Raw genomic sequence first — 15,142 nt, forward strand, 5'->3', positions numbered from 1 at the left:
TTTGACAGACACGAGATATAGTAATAATGTCGTGATGTTATTTTATTTATTCTATTGCACTGTCCGTATTACAATATTCCTTTATAATTTTCTTTGTCTATGTACATGTTTCGTAATATTGGAAATCCAGCATCCCTTGAATAATGGATAGAGCTAATTCAAATTTCCAAAAAGTATATGGGCTTAAATTTTAATTACGGTCCGCCAGAAGGCGGTCATTAATTTTTACAACAATTTAGATACTGTAACCGTATCTCTTCGGGATATGTTTTTTTATAGAATTAATATCATGCTTATTCTTATAAATTCAAAGTAATTTTGCATGCAGAAACATGTTTTATGCCTTTAAAAAAAATTACATAAGTTTTTGTCATACTCGTTAATGTAAAGTAGGTCATAGACTTTAAACTATCTAAAATTTCGGAGCTTTTCATTCTTTTCAAACAATGTATCGGGATCGGTATACGGGACATACTAAAGATCTTCAACACTTAAGACCTGAATGACATGGAATTTTTATAAATGATATATCTGAATTTTTATGTCCTGCGTCAAAAATGACTTTGTATGTGTATCTATTATATTTTCATGTGAAATATGGTAGAGAAATAAAATGAAATGACATCCATATCAATTATTAAAAAAAACAAAAAAAATGACCTGAGAATTTGAGATGACCCGATTTATCGTTAATTCTTTTGATAACAATATTCAATTAAATAACCATCTTTATAAACTGAAGTGTTGATAAGATTTATAACTCCATTTAAAAAAAATATTATCTTTTACCTTTAAAATTCTGCAGTTTTTACCGGCTGAGCATGATCTAAAATGTACATTGTACCTTGAAAATAATCCATTTCTATTTTATTATTACTTCATACCATGACAATGATCATACAAAAAGCGTTAGAAATGCTTACAGTTACGAACATAAATCCTACTAACAATAGTAAAATGTTAAACAGCAAAACGTGTTGCGGAAAATACATTAAAACAACCATCAAAATTAGTACAACCAACTCGTTATTTTCCTCAAATCTACAGTTAAATTAAAGAGATTTGCATGCTAAATCTATGTTACACAAGTTACCAATGAAAACGTAGGCCTACAGCTTATCATTACACAATGCAACTTTATTAATGAAATAAATGAATTGTTAAAATTCGACATCATACTGTACACGTAGACTCTTATAACATACTTGATTAGTGTAATATTTAATGACAGAGAGCTGTATCATCGCGGTGTGCTGACCTCTAAAACCGAGTTCAAGTTAAAAATTGTCTGCTATTTATTGAAATTAAATAATGCATTTGGAAATAGCATCCATCCTTTGACATTTCAGATTTTAAATAATTACTCCTATCGTTTAACTATCTCGTCTGTCTAAACAGCCGATATTTTTATCTTAGGTCAAAGCCTGTGTTTAAATTATAAATCACCTATTTAGTTTTCAAATTACGAGAGAAACTCGTCAAAATGACCATTTAGATAGCAATAATGATTGTAGTTAATTCCATACTTTGAGAGTCATTCGATAATTAGATAAAATGATTTGGCTTATATAAAAGGCATGTTTAACCGTGTAAAGTTGTCTACATTTTTGAAGACACAGCAAAAGAGGATGGCATTAAAATGGTTTTATGTCGCCATAGTAATAGTGGCCATGGTGTCTGCAAACTACAGCTGTGTAAGTTTCTTATATTTCGTTTTAATTCGTTATCTACAATTTTATTCAGTTTTATATGTTCGTAGTTGATCTAGTCATGAATCATCCGCACATTTCATAAAGCGAGTTTGTATGTGCAATGTAAAATAATTTGATTTGAAACATTGATTTTCGTTAAGATCATGGGGAAAGTTTGCCATTAACTCTAAATTTGATTTTTTCCCCCTTTCAATCAAGATTCCACGGCTTAGCAAATTTGGTTGTTTAATTACTATTAGTGAAATAATATTCATTACGGTTCCAAATTGGTAAATTTTAAAGAACAATTATATATTTACATATATTGTAGAGTGATCATTTAGATAAAGCTCTGTAAAAGGTAGACACGTAAAATACAGGGAACGATATCTTGTACATAGTAACAATAAACATGTTTTTATGTTTGATTTCTGTTTTCAAAATTATGTCATATTTTAGAAAAAAAATGAAAGTAATTGACAACATAAACATGTAACATTAAATGTCTCCATCATAAGAGACGTGTATCTGTGACAGTCAATATGAGAAATAAGAACAAAGATAATGCTCAGATAGTTCGGATTAAGAGGGTAGTAACTGGTTGAAATAAATAATTTCTTTTTTAAATTACTTTGCCTTTTGTGATAATAATTCAAAACATCACATGTTTCCATATTTTAGATTACTGAAATTCCAAACTACACATATTTCCTTATTTTAGATTGCCAAAATCGTTCGCATGCCCCAGCAACCATCAATACAAACGCTGGCACTGACTGTTAAACCTTTGAATCAAAGCTTCTCCGCGTATGTTCTTGTTTTCCTTGGACCTTCCGATACAGAGACTGAATTCAACGGCGACACTCTGGAAGTCACCAAAGGTATTTGTCTGAAGTCAGTTAAAATAATGCTTACTGTTGACAAATCATTCAACTATTTCCTTTTCTAATTACTGTTCTGGAAAATGACAAACATTTTTTTTTCCAAAGCTAAACAATGTTGGAGCATGACTATTTTATCAACATTTTAATAGACTTCTTTTTATTATTGTTTTAAAAGATGTAGATGAATTTAAAGCCTTAATGGTGAATTATAACGACAACATGAACAGGAGGATAACCTTAAGGTCGAAATCAAAAGGGGAAACCGTTTCAATGTACCCAAACTTAAACTACAACCTCCTTACTAAAACAAGCTTTATTGAAAACACCTGCTACGTCCAGATAGAAAAGGATGCAATGGGAGAACGCACAAAATATACAGCTACAGTATCATCATTTGCAGACAGAGGGGACTTGGAGAACTTGTCCAAGTATTTTATTGCATACATACGCGATAAATCAGGCGCCATTGTACAACTAACGACACGCCATCTGAATGATACTGAAAATGAAAATGTTGTCAGTTATTACAAATACCTCGACACTTACTATTCAGGAAGTAAAACTGACAGTTACAATGAATACTATGCCATTCTGAACTATCCCGCAATCGAAGCGGATGGTATCACTGTCCAAAGTTTTGGCTTTGTTTTGTATGTTTCAAGCTCAGATTATTATGGAAACGACATGACGATAAATCGCAGTTGGTATTATCAGATCGTCTAAACGCATAATTTAGAAGCTGTTTAATACCAATACCTATACGTTTTGAAATAAACAAAATGATACTTCAGATCACTGTGTTTTTTTCTCTTGTAGTAGTATATTGATTCAGATTTTTTTTTGGGAGTTGATTTTAATCAACTCTCCTATGCAGTTACTCTGGCAAACCGGAAGTGAAATGTGTTTGGACCGACACCTTCTAAATATCTGAAATAATAAAGACCTGAATGGCCCAAAACTTTATATAAATTATATACTTTTATGTTTTGTGTCAAACAAAATGACTTTGTGTGTGTGATTATTTCCTTATAAAATGTGGGAAAAGAATATCACGAAATGACATCCATATGAATTATTTACGCAGAAATATGGAAGACTTGAAGATTTGAATTGACCTGAAAATTTCAGCTGAGCTGAAATTTTAATAAATTATACGTTTTTATGTTCTGCATTAAATTAGATGACTAGGTGTTAGGTTTTCCCTATTATACACATGGATCGAAATTCTTGTTGGAAAAGCCAAAGGATTTATATTAGAAAAACAATTTTGCGCATTATTATTCATATACAGTTAAGGAACTACTTGCCAAGCCAAATATCGTTGATTTTAGCCTACGAATACTCAATAAAATCAACTCCCGTCAGTACTTCTGTACTTTGACTTTTTATTTATTCTAAAAATATCTACTTAGAATAGAAAGTCCAAAAAATCTTAATGCCTGTTACAAGGGTTTGTTATAACGCACTTTGAAAAAAAAAGGTGTAGACATATTGGATCACGTCGACTCACTCTCAACAAAACGTGCATAGATTGGTCAAGATATCTCAAGCATTCCTGAAAAATTTACAATTAAATGCTAGTATGCTGTGAGGTGCAATTTTAATGATTATCGAATCCAACGCTGGGAGATTTGTATGTGTTCCTATGAGAAATTGAATGTAAGACTTACTCATATGGTATTAAATGATACTATGAAAGTTTAACTTCAAATTGTTCGAAGTAAGTATTTTTAAAAAGCCCAAAGATGACCACGTATCTGAAATGTAAACATTTGTTCTTTAAAACCATAATTGATAACTGAATTAAAACAAGAGATGTTTGTAGAAAATTTATGCCAGCAAGATACCCCATTGTAGAGAGTACCTACGACGCACCTGAAGATGATCCTATTACAGGGGCTGTTCATGAGATATGTGCAATATAAGTTTTTGGTATCAATGCATTAAATTAAATTCAATACTCTGCATATTATTACTATAAAGCTATGTATTCAATTATTATTAAGCGTTACAGTGTATAAATGTGTGAATAAATTTACTTTGATGTGTCAATATAAAAACCGTGACTGTTTAAGAGGGTAGCAGTTGAAATTGACACCGCGAGAAAACCATTGAAAACATCCACGAAATTGACCCCAAGAGAAAACCATTGATAACCTTCGCGAATCATACTGAATGTTTAAATTTAGAAGAAAAAAAAAATACTAATTTTATATCAGACTGACTTGATTAAAACGGGGAACCGTTTACGCACTATTTACGTGCATGTAACACTATTCGTAATAATTTGTTGTATTACTCGTTGACAAGCGTGTTGCTAACGCTGACGATAATAGAACTGATGATTAGATGTGTCTAAACCAGTCCACAGTCAGTATTTAAATAAAAGTACAAGAAATAAATTTAGTTCCGATTGTTCTTTATTGATCAGTTTAGTAAGCTTAAGTGTTGGAAAACTATTGTTTTTTTAGGATGCGAAGTTGGTGAATATGGCGCTGATTGTAAGTCGTGCATTGGATGTGAAGTCTGTGACATAACTAGTGGTAAATGTAGTACATGTAAGTCATTTATTTAACCAAAATATGTAGATGATAAATTAAATAAAATTTATCGATGTATCGAAATTAAGATAATGTATGCAAATAAAATGAAGAAATAATATTGAATGGCCCATCAAATATTTTTACCTTATTTTTAATTGAGATAAATATACTTTTCTTTGTATATGTCTATGTGTACATGTATGTGTGTGTATGAATGGAAATGCTTTATGTGTATCTATTATAATGTTAACTATATCATTATGTTAGCTTATTTAATACTGCATCTCTCAACGTAGAGCACAATTTTAAAAATTGTTATGTTAAATATTAGATATTTAATTCTTTTGGACAATGCATTGTAATTATTTGATTTGATTCTAAAAACATACGATTTCAAACAAAAGCGGTGCAAATTTAACAAACTTATTGTATCTCCTTCTTTTCTTTGTAGATGCGGAACTGTGCATGCTTTCTACTAGCAAATATTACATATTAATATATTAAATATATCATACCGTTGTTGTTTCTCCTAAATATATCCAAAAAAAATCGAGATAGTTTTGTATTTTGTAAACATTCAACTTTTCCAGAGTAAAAGTTGAACCTATTAGATTAAAATACGATACAGTAATGTTATTCAATAATCGTATAAATGCATTATAAACTATTATTGCAATATGATTACAATGTATTTAATGGGTTTGACATTTTTGAGCCAATCATTAATTTCTGATACATTAGTTATTTTGTAGAATTAAAGATATCCAAGTGTAGGTTATAAACAATTTGACGCATTGATGGCAGTGAAGACAATCAAGGCTATCAAAACCTATCTTTTATCGATTTTAAAAAAGAACCATCGCCCTATGTGCTTTCCTGAACGCATAAGCCATGACAAAAAGTTATTTCTTTTATATTATACATTTTTGTCAACACCTGTTAATCATACCAATGTTTTTCTCCTCTTTTTCACTTAAGGAAAACAAAAATTTCTGTAAACATATATATTTCTTAAGTTGAAAACAGCATTTGGATGACTGATTCTGTTTTGGAGATATTTTTATACAACTTTCCTTGTGTTTTTATATTAACTGATTTTTTTGTTTTTCCAAATCAAAGAAGCACTGCCAACCCGTACAAAAGTATCCATCGGCCCATCTGATACAAAGTTTCATTTCCCAGTCCAATCATTGAAGGTTTGTAAACTGTAATTTCTGTTTTGTTGTAAGAGTTTTTCCCCAAATATTTTAGGAACGGTAACTATTTGTTGAATAAAATCAAAATACCTCTCTTTTGATATCAACAAAAAGGTGCTTGTCAGCCAAATTAGGCGCCAATCTGACTTATTTTTTTTATCCACAGCTCTCATACTTGAAACAAAAAGTGTCAGACTCTTCGAAAAAAAATAATGCACCCTCATTGCTTTAACATGCACACGTTTGTAAACGGGATGTCACATTATTGTAATGAGTTTTATATTGACTCTAGTAATTTACATCCCGATCTGCTTCAAAACTCGTATTGAAAATAGAGTAACATTGTCCGTCTGCGAAATTTTTGAAGTATTTTATCATGAAAAAAAAGTTTCGCACACTTAGACTTTTGTTACATAAATCAACCTGATGATCACAACCATTCTCGAAGTATTTACAAAGTAGTTTTCATGAAAGTATTTCAGAAAAAAATTAAGAAGTTGCCCTATATCAGCATGTACATGTACCCTAGTAAACACGAAGTATATGAAATTTTTTTTTAATGACATTAAATAAAAATCATCATATAATTCTTATGTTTAAGTTTGGTTGGAAATCAAAATGAAAGTTATGAAAAATCTTCAAATGTATATTTGTACAAATACAACAAAGAATTACAGTAAAATGAAAATATTCATTTATGGGGGTCATTTTAGGCTTAAACCATATATAGTCCTTTGTTAACTTTATTTTTATTTTATTAAAACAATATTTTATTCAATATAATATATTGAATTGGGTAAGGCAGCAGGCACTGCCTTTTTTAGTCCTCTCCTCCTTCAAATTTGTTAGTGGCAAAAGAAATACAAAGTTTTAAGACAAGAACTTAAACAAAAAATCATTAATTTTCATTTAAAAAATTAATATTACTCTTGTCATGTATTAAAAAAAAAACAACTGCACATTGCTAAATCATTAAAAACGTATTGAATGTACGGGCAGCTAAAAAATGACTTAATAATATGCATGTATACTATGCCGGGTTATTCTAAATAAAAATGCTTAAATTGTAATTACATACAAAGGTGATATATGCAGTGTCGAACATGTAATAGAAAAATACATGTTCAAATGCAAGAAATGGTTGTTCAGAAAATGGTTGTTCAGGCTCAGGGTATTGTATCTGAGAAAGTTATCTGGAATGATTTGGATTATATAACACAAGTGTAACGTGAGACGTAGTTTCTTCTTTTGTACAACGTTCGATGGTTAATGTTATCTACCACATTTTGAGAAAATAGAACAACATTGAAAAAAGAAATAAAAAAAATGAGTTGTTTACGTGATAATTGTGAGTATTATCTAACTTTATTTCTTTAGAATGATCCTTGCATGTGTATAGTTTCACTGGCACATTTATTTTATAAAAAAATACATCGTTTTTTCTCAATATAACACTATTTTAATGACACAAAATATTGTAGCAGTAAAGATATTAATACAAATTGGTTTCATGTGATCTCCATCTGAAGAAATTACGTTTCTAAGGAACACTGATCGGCTGTATCGATTACCATCCGATGACCTGTTGTAAGAAAACAATATAAATTGAATAAGTTATTCGTGAATTGCTTTGATAGGTCGAAAATTGATGATTTTACAAAATTTACACAAAGACTCCAAAATACATAAAAATACATAAGGAATGACAAATTCCGATCTAAAAATGCATTAAAATAAACCATTATTATAATAAATTTCAGCAATTTAACGTTAAAGCGTTTAAACTTAACTTTGAAACGTTGATGAAACTTTGGAACATTGATTATCAACGTATTCGCTCAAAGACGCATTTAATAGTATTGATATCTATTCGATTTACAAATCATTTGGATCAAAAAAATTTTTTAGAAAGCCTTTAATAACCTTGTTCTTAAGTACATGTTTGTCTTCAAGTGCACTTCCTGTGACGTCACATTTAACCAACTCTGTTGGTTATCCAAACTATATTGAAAACCTAATCCTGGGAAAGCCGAATTTACCTGTACAACGTCACCACTGACCCTGCAAAATGAAGTCTAGGTATTTAAAGTAGATATATGTGCAGTTATCGACTTTCTTTGTATACTTGAGCGATTAATGCAGGAAATCGTTTGCCTGGATTTATTTATTAATAAAAAATAAATCTAATTGTTTAATTTTGACACTCGACTTGAACAGAACGTCTGCAAAAGAAAAAAAATACAGTAATTTCTAACTCTATGTGTAATTGATTTAAGGCTGTTTTAACTATTGCATTTAACTAGTTTGTTTTAATAAAGGAATCTTTTTACACTTGGACAGAATTTAAAATAAACAAATGTTAAACAACTGTGTCCCAGCAAATGAATATATATCCGATTCAAGCGGATGTTAAAAAGTCGAAAGGCAGTGCGAGACAAATTGCTGGTTGATATAAGAGCTGTTTCTTGTATCCGTTTTAAAAATATAACAAAACAGTTTTAACTGTCAATTGGGGCAACTTGTGTTTCAATAATTGGATAAAACAAAAGTTTCCAATTGTAACATTTCACTTTAATAGCTTAATTAATAATGTAATACATGTACCCTTCACTACAAGAACACCAATAATTGCAAATACATGTACAGGTGGCAAACAATCATTTATGCTGCGTTGCACTTTGGTTATTTATGTTTCGTCGAGGTCAAACAAATATTCATTAGCTACGACATAGCGGTCCAACAATTGAGTTGTAGACTGGCAGACCGGCCAACATCAAGTCTACAGGATACGTTGAGTAAACATTTGTTGGACTGGTAAGAATTATATAGGCAAATATCTTTAATGTTATGCCCAAAAGCTCTGTATAATTTCATTACAAACAACGATACCTTGCTCCAGGTACGGGGACACGATACTTGATGCCCATGCCGTCAAGTCTAGGGAACTCCCTCTCTACTAAAGCTTTGGAAAACGAAGCCCACTCCTTATTTGTTTCCATGATCCGCCTCTGTTTGTCTGGAATCCGCTCCCACTCTGACTTGTGCCAGGCACGTTCAGCCAATGCGAGCATGCGTGGAAACATCATCTCGTGAAGTTGCTGGGATGTCCGTATGGTTTCCGTCCAAACTTGACCTTGTATGCCTTCGATTATGTACATTTATTTTTTAAGAGCAAGCACTATGTAATGGTGAAATTATCTTTTTAAAACCATGTTTTAGTAAAAGTAATTCACTTTGACCAGTCCTCAACATATACATACAACAGTTAACCATACCAATGATGTTCTCCGGTTTCTCTAACTTTAGACATTCATTGTTTGGACATATTTGATCCTTGGTTAATAGATGACCATCCCTCGACTTGTCGGCATTATAGAATATATCGTCAGGGATATATCCAAAAGTCTTTCGAGTATCAGTGAAACGGGTAGCCCAATAATACCCTCTCTCCTCTGGATTTGGTTCGTATGGATGGTCAAAATAAAGATGTGTGGCATGGGAAAGAACTACCTGTTTTGAAACAAAAGAAAATGTAGAATCATTTAATTTCATGGGGACAAATTTTCGTGAATTGGGAGGGGGTTTACGTTCGGGGGGGGGGGGGGGTTAATATCGTAGATGCGTCGGTTTTCATTTTTAGTAACAAACTCATCGAATTCTAATGCTTCCACAAGTATTCTGCATGTAAATTTGAAAATAACACGCACACAATTTAAACTAGGTCCCTTTCGGTAAGATTCAATATGTCCTTGATTTAAAGCAAATGTCCAACAAAAGTAGCAAAAGTTTCAATATTGTATTATGCTTTGGAAAATTAACAGTTAACAGTAGACTGGGAATTAAGGTTACATTGCAAACAGCAAAAAGGTACACGAACACTTTTTTTGATCATGCAATGATCGATGCTTACAAATCCACGTGTAAGTAGAATTGGTGCAAAACTGCTGATTAGTTCAAACACATATCAATTACACTATATTTTCATGTCCGTTTCATATCACTTTACACTTTTTTTTATTAATTTATTTTAATTGAAATAAACCTATGCATTTCGGAATACATAATTTCTAATTCTACAATGAATTTTCTTATAATGTACAGTGTACGCACAATATACAAATTGATGAAGATATGACACAAAAACCTTGTATCCTGCATTTGCTAGTTTATAAGCTTCTTATAATATACAGTGTACATTGTACGTAAAATATCAAGTTGATGAGGCTATGACACACAAACCTTGTATCCTGCATTGGCTAGTTTATAGGCTTTGTCCCCGTGTCCTCTCTCCCAAAGGTTGTCCCAATTATACGCTATAATATTCCTAACAGAAGGAAGATTTTCATATTTTTATTTCTTAAATCATGTTTGTTATACTTTCATGTTAAATACTGAAATCTGATTGGTTAAGACGCAGTTAATAATATTTACTATTACCCTCAGCGTTAGCAACGCACTTGGCAACGGGTAACATTAAAAAATGTTACATGCGCGAAAATTATGCGCGTACGGTTCGCTGTAGAATTCACGTTATTCCTATATAAAAGCAGTAAAATTTTCTTAAAAATTTTAAAAAAGACATTCAGTATAACATAATAAATAGTGCCTATTTGGGAGGATAACAGTTGAAATTGACACCCCTCGAAAACCATTGTCAACCTCCGCTTCGCGTCGGTTGAGAATGGTTTTCTCGGGGTGTCAATTTCAATTGTTACCCTCCCAAACAGGCACTATTTATATAATATTACATGATTTAATACCTGTATATTACTAGTATGTCATTAACATGAATTCTGTTTCGATTTTTAAATTGATTTTGCGCTCCAAACAATATACATTTTAAAACAATTTTGACAGTGTTTATATTTCGGTTAAAATGTCTACCTACTGATTGGTTGGAAATGCACTGATATTATAAAGAGCGTTTCCTTCTTTGAGAGCATCTGCCCAGACCGCCATATGCAATCCTTCATCATTAGTTAGATTTGACATGAAATGAGCAAAGTATCTCTTAAGTGTGGCGGTATCATTGAGACCTTTTTTCGATAGAAACTTTTTGCATTCCGGAGATTCTTTCCAAGCTCCCGCTACTTCGTCCCCTGAATGTGATTAAATATTTTGAGACGATGTTCAAATTTGTTGTAATTTAATATGATTGAATAATCTACCGATAGGAGAACAATTCTCTTGCGATTAGAAAAAAAGCTATATAAAAGCAATGATTATTTCTATTGTCATTCTAATTTATGAAGCTCTATTGACCTCAAGCAAACACAAATATAACAACAAGAGGCAGCTGCACACAGCATTTAACTTACCTCCAAAATGATATATGTTCAAAGGCTGAATGTCTTGATGCATCTCAATAAGTGACGTAATTAGATGACGAATAAATACTGCTGTTGAATTCAAGCAGATATTAATAGCATTATCAGAAAACCACTGCACTGTTAAATATTGTGTTTTGTCAGCAAAATCTGTCAGCAAATATTTATTAGCTTCAACCTCGTTTCCAATTTTCATGTACTTCCGGTATCTTGCCTCCAATGCTTTGATACCTGCACGACAATGCCCTGGCATGTCAATCTCCGGTATGACTTGAATATTCCGGTCATTAGCATATCTTAATATTTCCATATAGTCCTCGGTTGTGTAGAATCCGGAACCAAGACCGTTTTTTGAAGATCCGGATCCCAATTGAGGAAGAATGCACGTGTCTTCGTTAAGGTCATGACATCTTCTCGAACCAATCTATTGAAATTTATTCATTTAGCATTGAATAACATTATGCAGATTCATTTTATTTTGTCCTCTATTTCTTTCCCTCTTAATTAACATAGAAAAAAATTCCTTGAAATTAGTTAGAAGTTATGTGGTTCCGAAGTACACTTAAAGTATGCTCAAAACAAAATACCAAAAAATCGGGCATTCATCTATAGTAAATATGATTAACAAAAAGCAGTGCTCATGTAGCTCTGATAACATCAGTTTGTATATGTAATTGCGTCATTTCTTGTGTTGTATTAAGAAAAAAAGTATATATCAAATGACAGTCGTCCGGTAGATAACAGCCAACCAGGCTTTTACTTTTGAAATATACATGTACTAACTATTTGAAAACAGTGGATGTTTGTCGTTTTTAAATGAAAATGATAGATGACAGACACCTTGGTTCGAGAACACATCTACATAGTTTAACATATTCAGTATATACCTCTGTAAGCTCAGGTATACCGGGAATTTCCAACCTCCAACCCTCGTCCTCCGTCAAATGGAAATGGAATTTGTTTAATTTGTACATCGCCATTGTCTCTAGTATTTTCAGAATCTCCTCTTTTGAAAAGAAGTTCCGACCTACATCCAAGTGCATCCCCCTGTAGGTAAATCGAGGCTGGTCTTTTATTACACACAATGGAAGTGATTTCCCGCCTTGATGTATACTTTTTAATGTCTGATAAGCATAAAACATCCCTGCCTTTGCCCTTGCAGACACCGTTATATACAGAGAACTTATCTGGATCAGATAAGCCTCGTTTACACTTGTTGAGACGTTCAACGGATTCAAATCATGTTGTTCTGTTATATCAATAAACTTTTCCTGTGGTTTTGTACTCCGAATTGTCAATCCAAAGTGCTCTAAATATTATGAAATAAAGTGTTTGACTTGAAGGCAAAGTATATATTTAATTCATTTTATTTCATTTTCTTGGTATCACTGGTCTATTTTACTTTTAAATGTTTCCTTGCTCATTTCAATGTTAATTTGATTTTTATTAAAAACGTTTAATCTATGTTACCTGCAATTAGTTTTGCAACTTTATAATATTTCGTTGAATTCACTACAGTCCACGATGAATCAACTTTTACGCTGCCACTTTTCATGTTCATTTCAACTGGTGTTGGGATTACAAGTTTTTCAGAAACATTGGAGACTGCTAACTCATCATTTTCCTTAAATCTGAAAAAAAAATCCAAAGAAATGAATTAATTGCATCACCTACACGTACATGTATACTGAAAAGCGTAAAGAAAAATATTCTTCGGGGCTATAAAACACAGGAAAACTGAAATAAGAGAAGATAAAACAATAAACTATGGCTAAGTAATTATCCCACACACGCCTTTTTGAGGAGCATAAATGCAAAAGCAACCCTATAATTTATTCTTCATGTTGATACATGTAACTTTATTTCATAACATTGTTTTTGGATAAGGAACATTCCTTGACCTCTGTTTTTACCTTGATTCTGGGGTTAAGGGAGACCAACCATCATCATCATAACGTTGATACTGTTCCGGTCTCTCGAAAGGTCCCACAAAGGTCAGAGTTTCACCCTGCGTGGATTCGATATCCCTAGGTGTAAGTCCCACCGCCCAAACATACCAGTTCGGCATCGTATCCGTTTTGGCAGACTGCCAATATTTCATTACCAATTTGCACTCAACAACATCATGCGACTCCATCCGAAAATTTCTTTCGGGGCACAACTTGCACAAACTTCCGGCTACATGATACAGCCGCATTTTACAATCGTGAAGTTTAAATCCTTCCTTATATGGATATTCATTTGGTTGAACGAGTCGTATTGCGTAGAAATAAATCTCCCAGTTGTTATAGGCAATTGTAAGATTGCCTGTGTTTTTTATTGTTATTTTCGATGTAAATGTTCCCCGCTTGTCAACGAAATTGCTTATAACGTCATATCGTATTTCAGCATTTTCTGCAATATAGTCTATTAAAATTTGGTCAGTTGAATTGTAACCGATGTCTAAGCTTGCTTGTAGTTTTGTTATATATACCACTAGAAGATAAAAAAAAATTTTTTTAAGGAAACAAAAGACAATTCTACAAATAAAACATAATATTGTAAAAGTACAAAATCTAACCATAAGTCCTTTTTAGTCTGGCGGACGTGACTAAATGGAAAACCTCAATACACTTTAACGACTTATTAAAGAAAATGAGGCTGATAATAAAATCGTTATTTATTACGAATAAGGTAAAAGGCAAATGGCCAATTCGAGAAAAAGACCTCCTTTCAAAAGCATTTAGATAAATATATTTATACAGATACTATTTTTTTTTTTTACAATTTTGTGATGAAATACTAGACATTTAATAAATGCACAGAAGTTTCTATAAACAACTAGATAAAAGGCGGGAATATGAATTTAAAATAGTATAAATGTTGTCTAATGGATTTAGCACGAAATTAAATTCATACACTTGATTTTTGGAAATTGAATTTAATAAACGCTTCTATACAGTTACTTTGGCAAGGGATAGTGAAACAGTATTTGGACATTCGTGCAAGCCATTACAATTCTTAATTAGTACCTGCAAACATTCAATATGTTCGATGTAATGTACATGTATTTACATGTAGAAGCACTGTTTTTAAAGGAAACTAGTTTTGAAATACTTTGAATTTAGACAGATTTTATTTTTGAAGACGTTAATTCGTATTCCACGCCATACCAAAGCGCCTTTTTACAGCGGTAGCTATTGGAATCAAGGGCAGACTATCAGCGATAAAAAAAAAAAAGAAACAGTACTGCGGTAGTACTGCTTTATTATTTGTTTGTTAAAAATTGCTTGATTTTTTCCCCAGAAATGTGTCGATTACTGATCAGAATGCATCCTAGAGTTAGGTGGCTTTAATTCTATCTTGAAATATTATGGGTTTTTTTATAGGGTTTTCCGTCTATAGCTTAGGGTTTTTGCCGCAAAAGCCCAAGCATTTATACAAGAAAAAAATATATGTAACTATTCAAATACAGCTATGAACCTATATGCTATGCGAATTTACATCTCGTTTATTTTAAAA

At 31.9% G+C, this 15,142-nt stretch overlaps 2 protein-coding genes across 2 annotated transcripts; one reads left to right on the forward strand and one right to left on the reverse strand.

Annotated features, from left to right (window-relative positions):
- Positions 1-1,618: 1,618 nt before the first annotated feature.
- On the forward strand, positions 1,619-3,365 carry LOC128171256 (uncharacterized). Its single transcript, XM_052837013.1, has 3 exons — positions 1,619-1,694; positions 2,413-2,572; positions 2,751-3,365. Exons 1-3 carry the CDS (start codon positions 1,629-1,631, stop codon positions 3,296-3,298), a joined length of 774 nt encoding a protein of 257 aa, XP_052692973.1. The 5' UTR covers positions 1,619-1,628; the 3' UTR covers positions 3,299-3,365.
- Positions 3,366-6,525: 3,160 nt separating this feature from the next.
- Positions 6,526-13,935, reverse strand: LOC128174170 (chitobiase-like). The gene is made up of 10 exons (XM_052839789.1): positions 13,555-13,935; positions 13,112-13,272; positions 12,529-12,950; positions 11,633-12,065; positions 11,203-11,413; positions 10,554-10,638; positions 9,590-9,824; positions 9,204-9,456; positions 8,238-8,375; positions 6,526-7,896 (listed from the first exon to the last, which is right to left on the reverse strand). Exons 1-10 carry the CDS (start codon positions 13,836-13,838, stop codon positions 7,758-7,760), a joined length of 2,361 nt encoding a protein of 786 aa, XP_052695749.1. The 5' UTR covers positions 13,839-13,935; the 3' UTR covers positions 6,526-7,757.
- Between the last annotated feature and the right edge of the window lie 1,207 nt (positions 13,936-15,142).

The sequence above is a fragment of the Crassostrea angulata genome, chromosome 2 (genome assembly GCF_025612915.1).
Source record: "Crassostrea angulata isolate pt1a10 chromosome 2, ASM2561291v2, whole genome shotgun sequence".
Classification (NCBI taxonomy): Eukaryota; Metazoa; Mollusca; class Bivalvia; order Ostreida; family Ostreidae; genus Magallana; species Magallana angulata.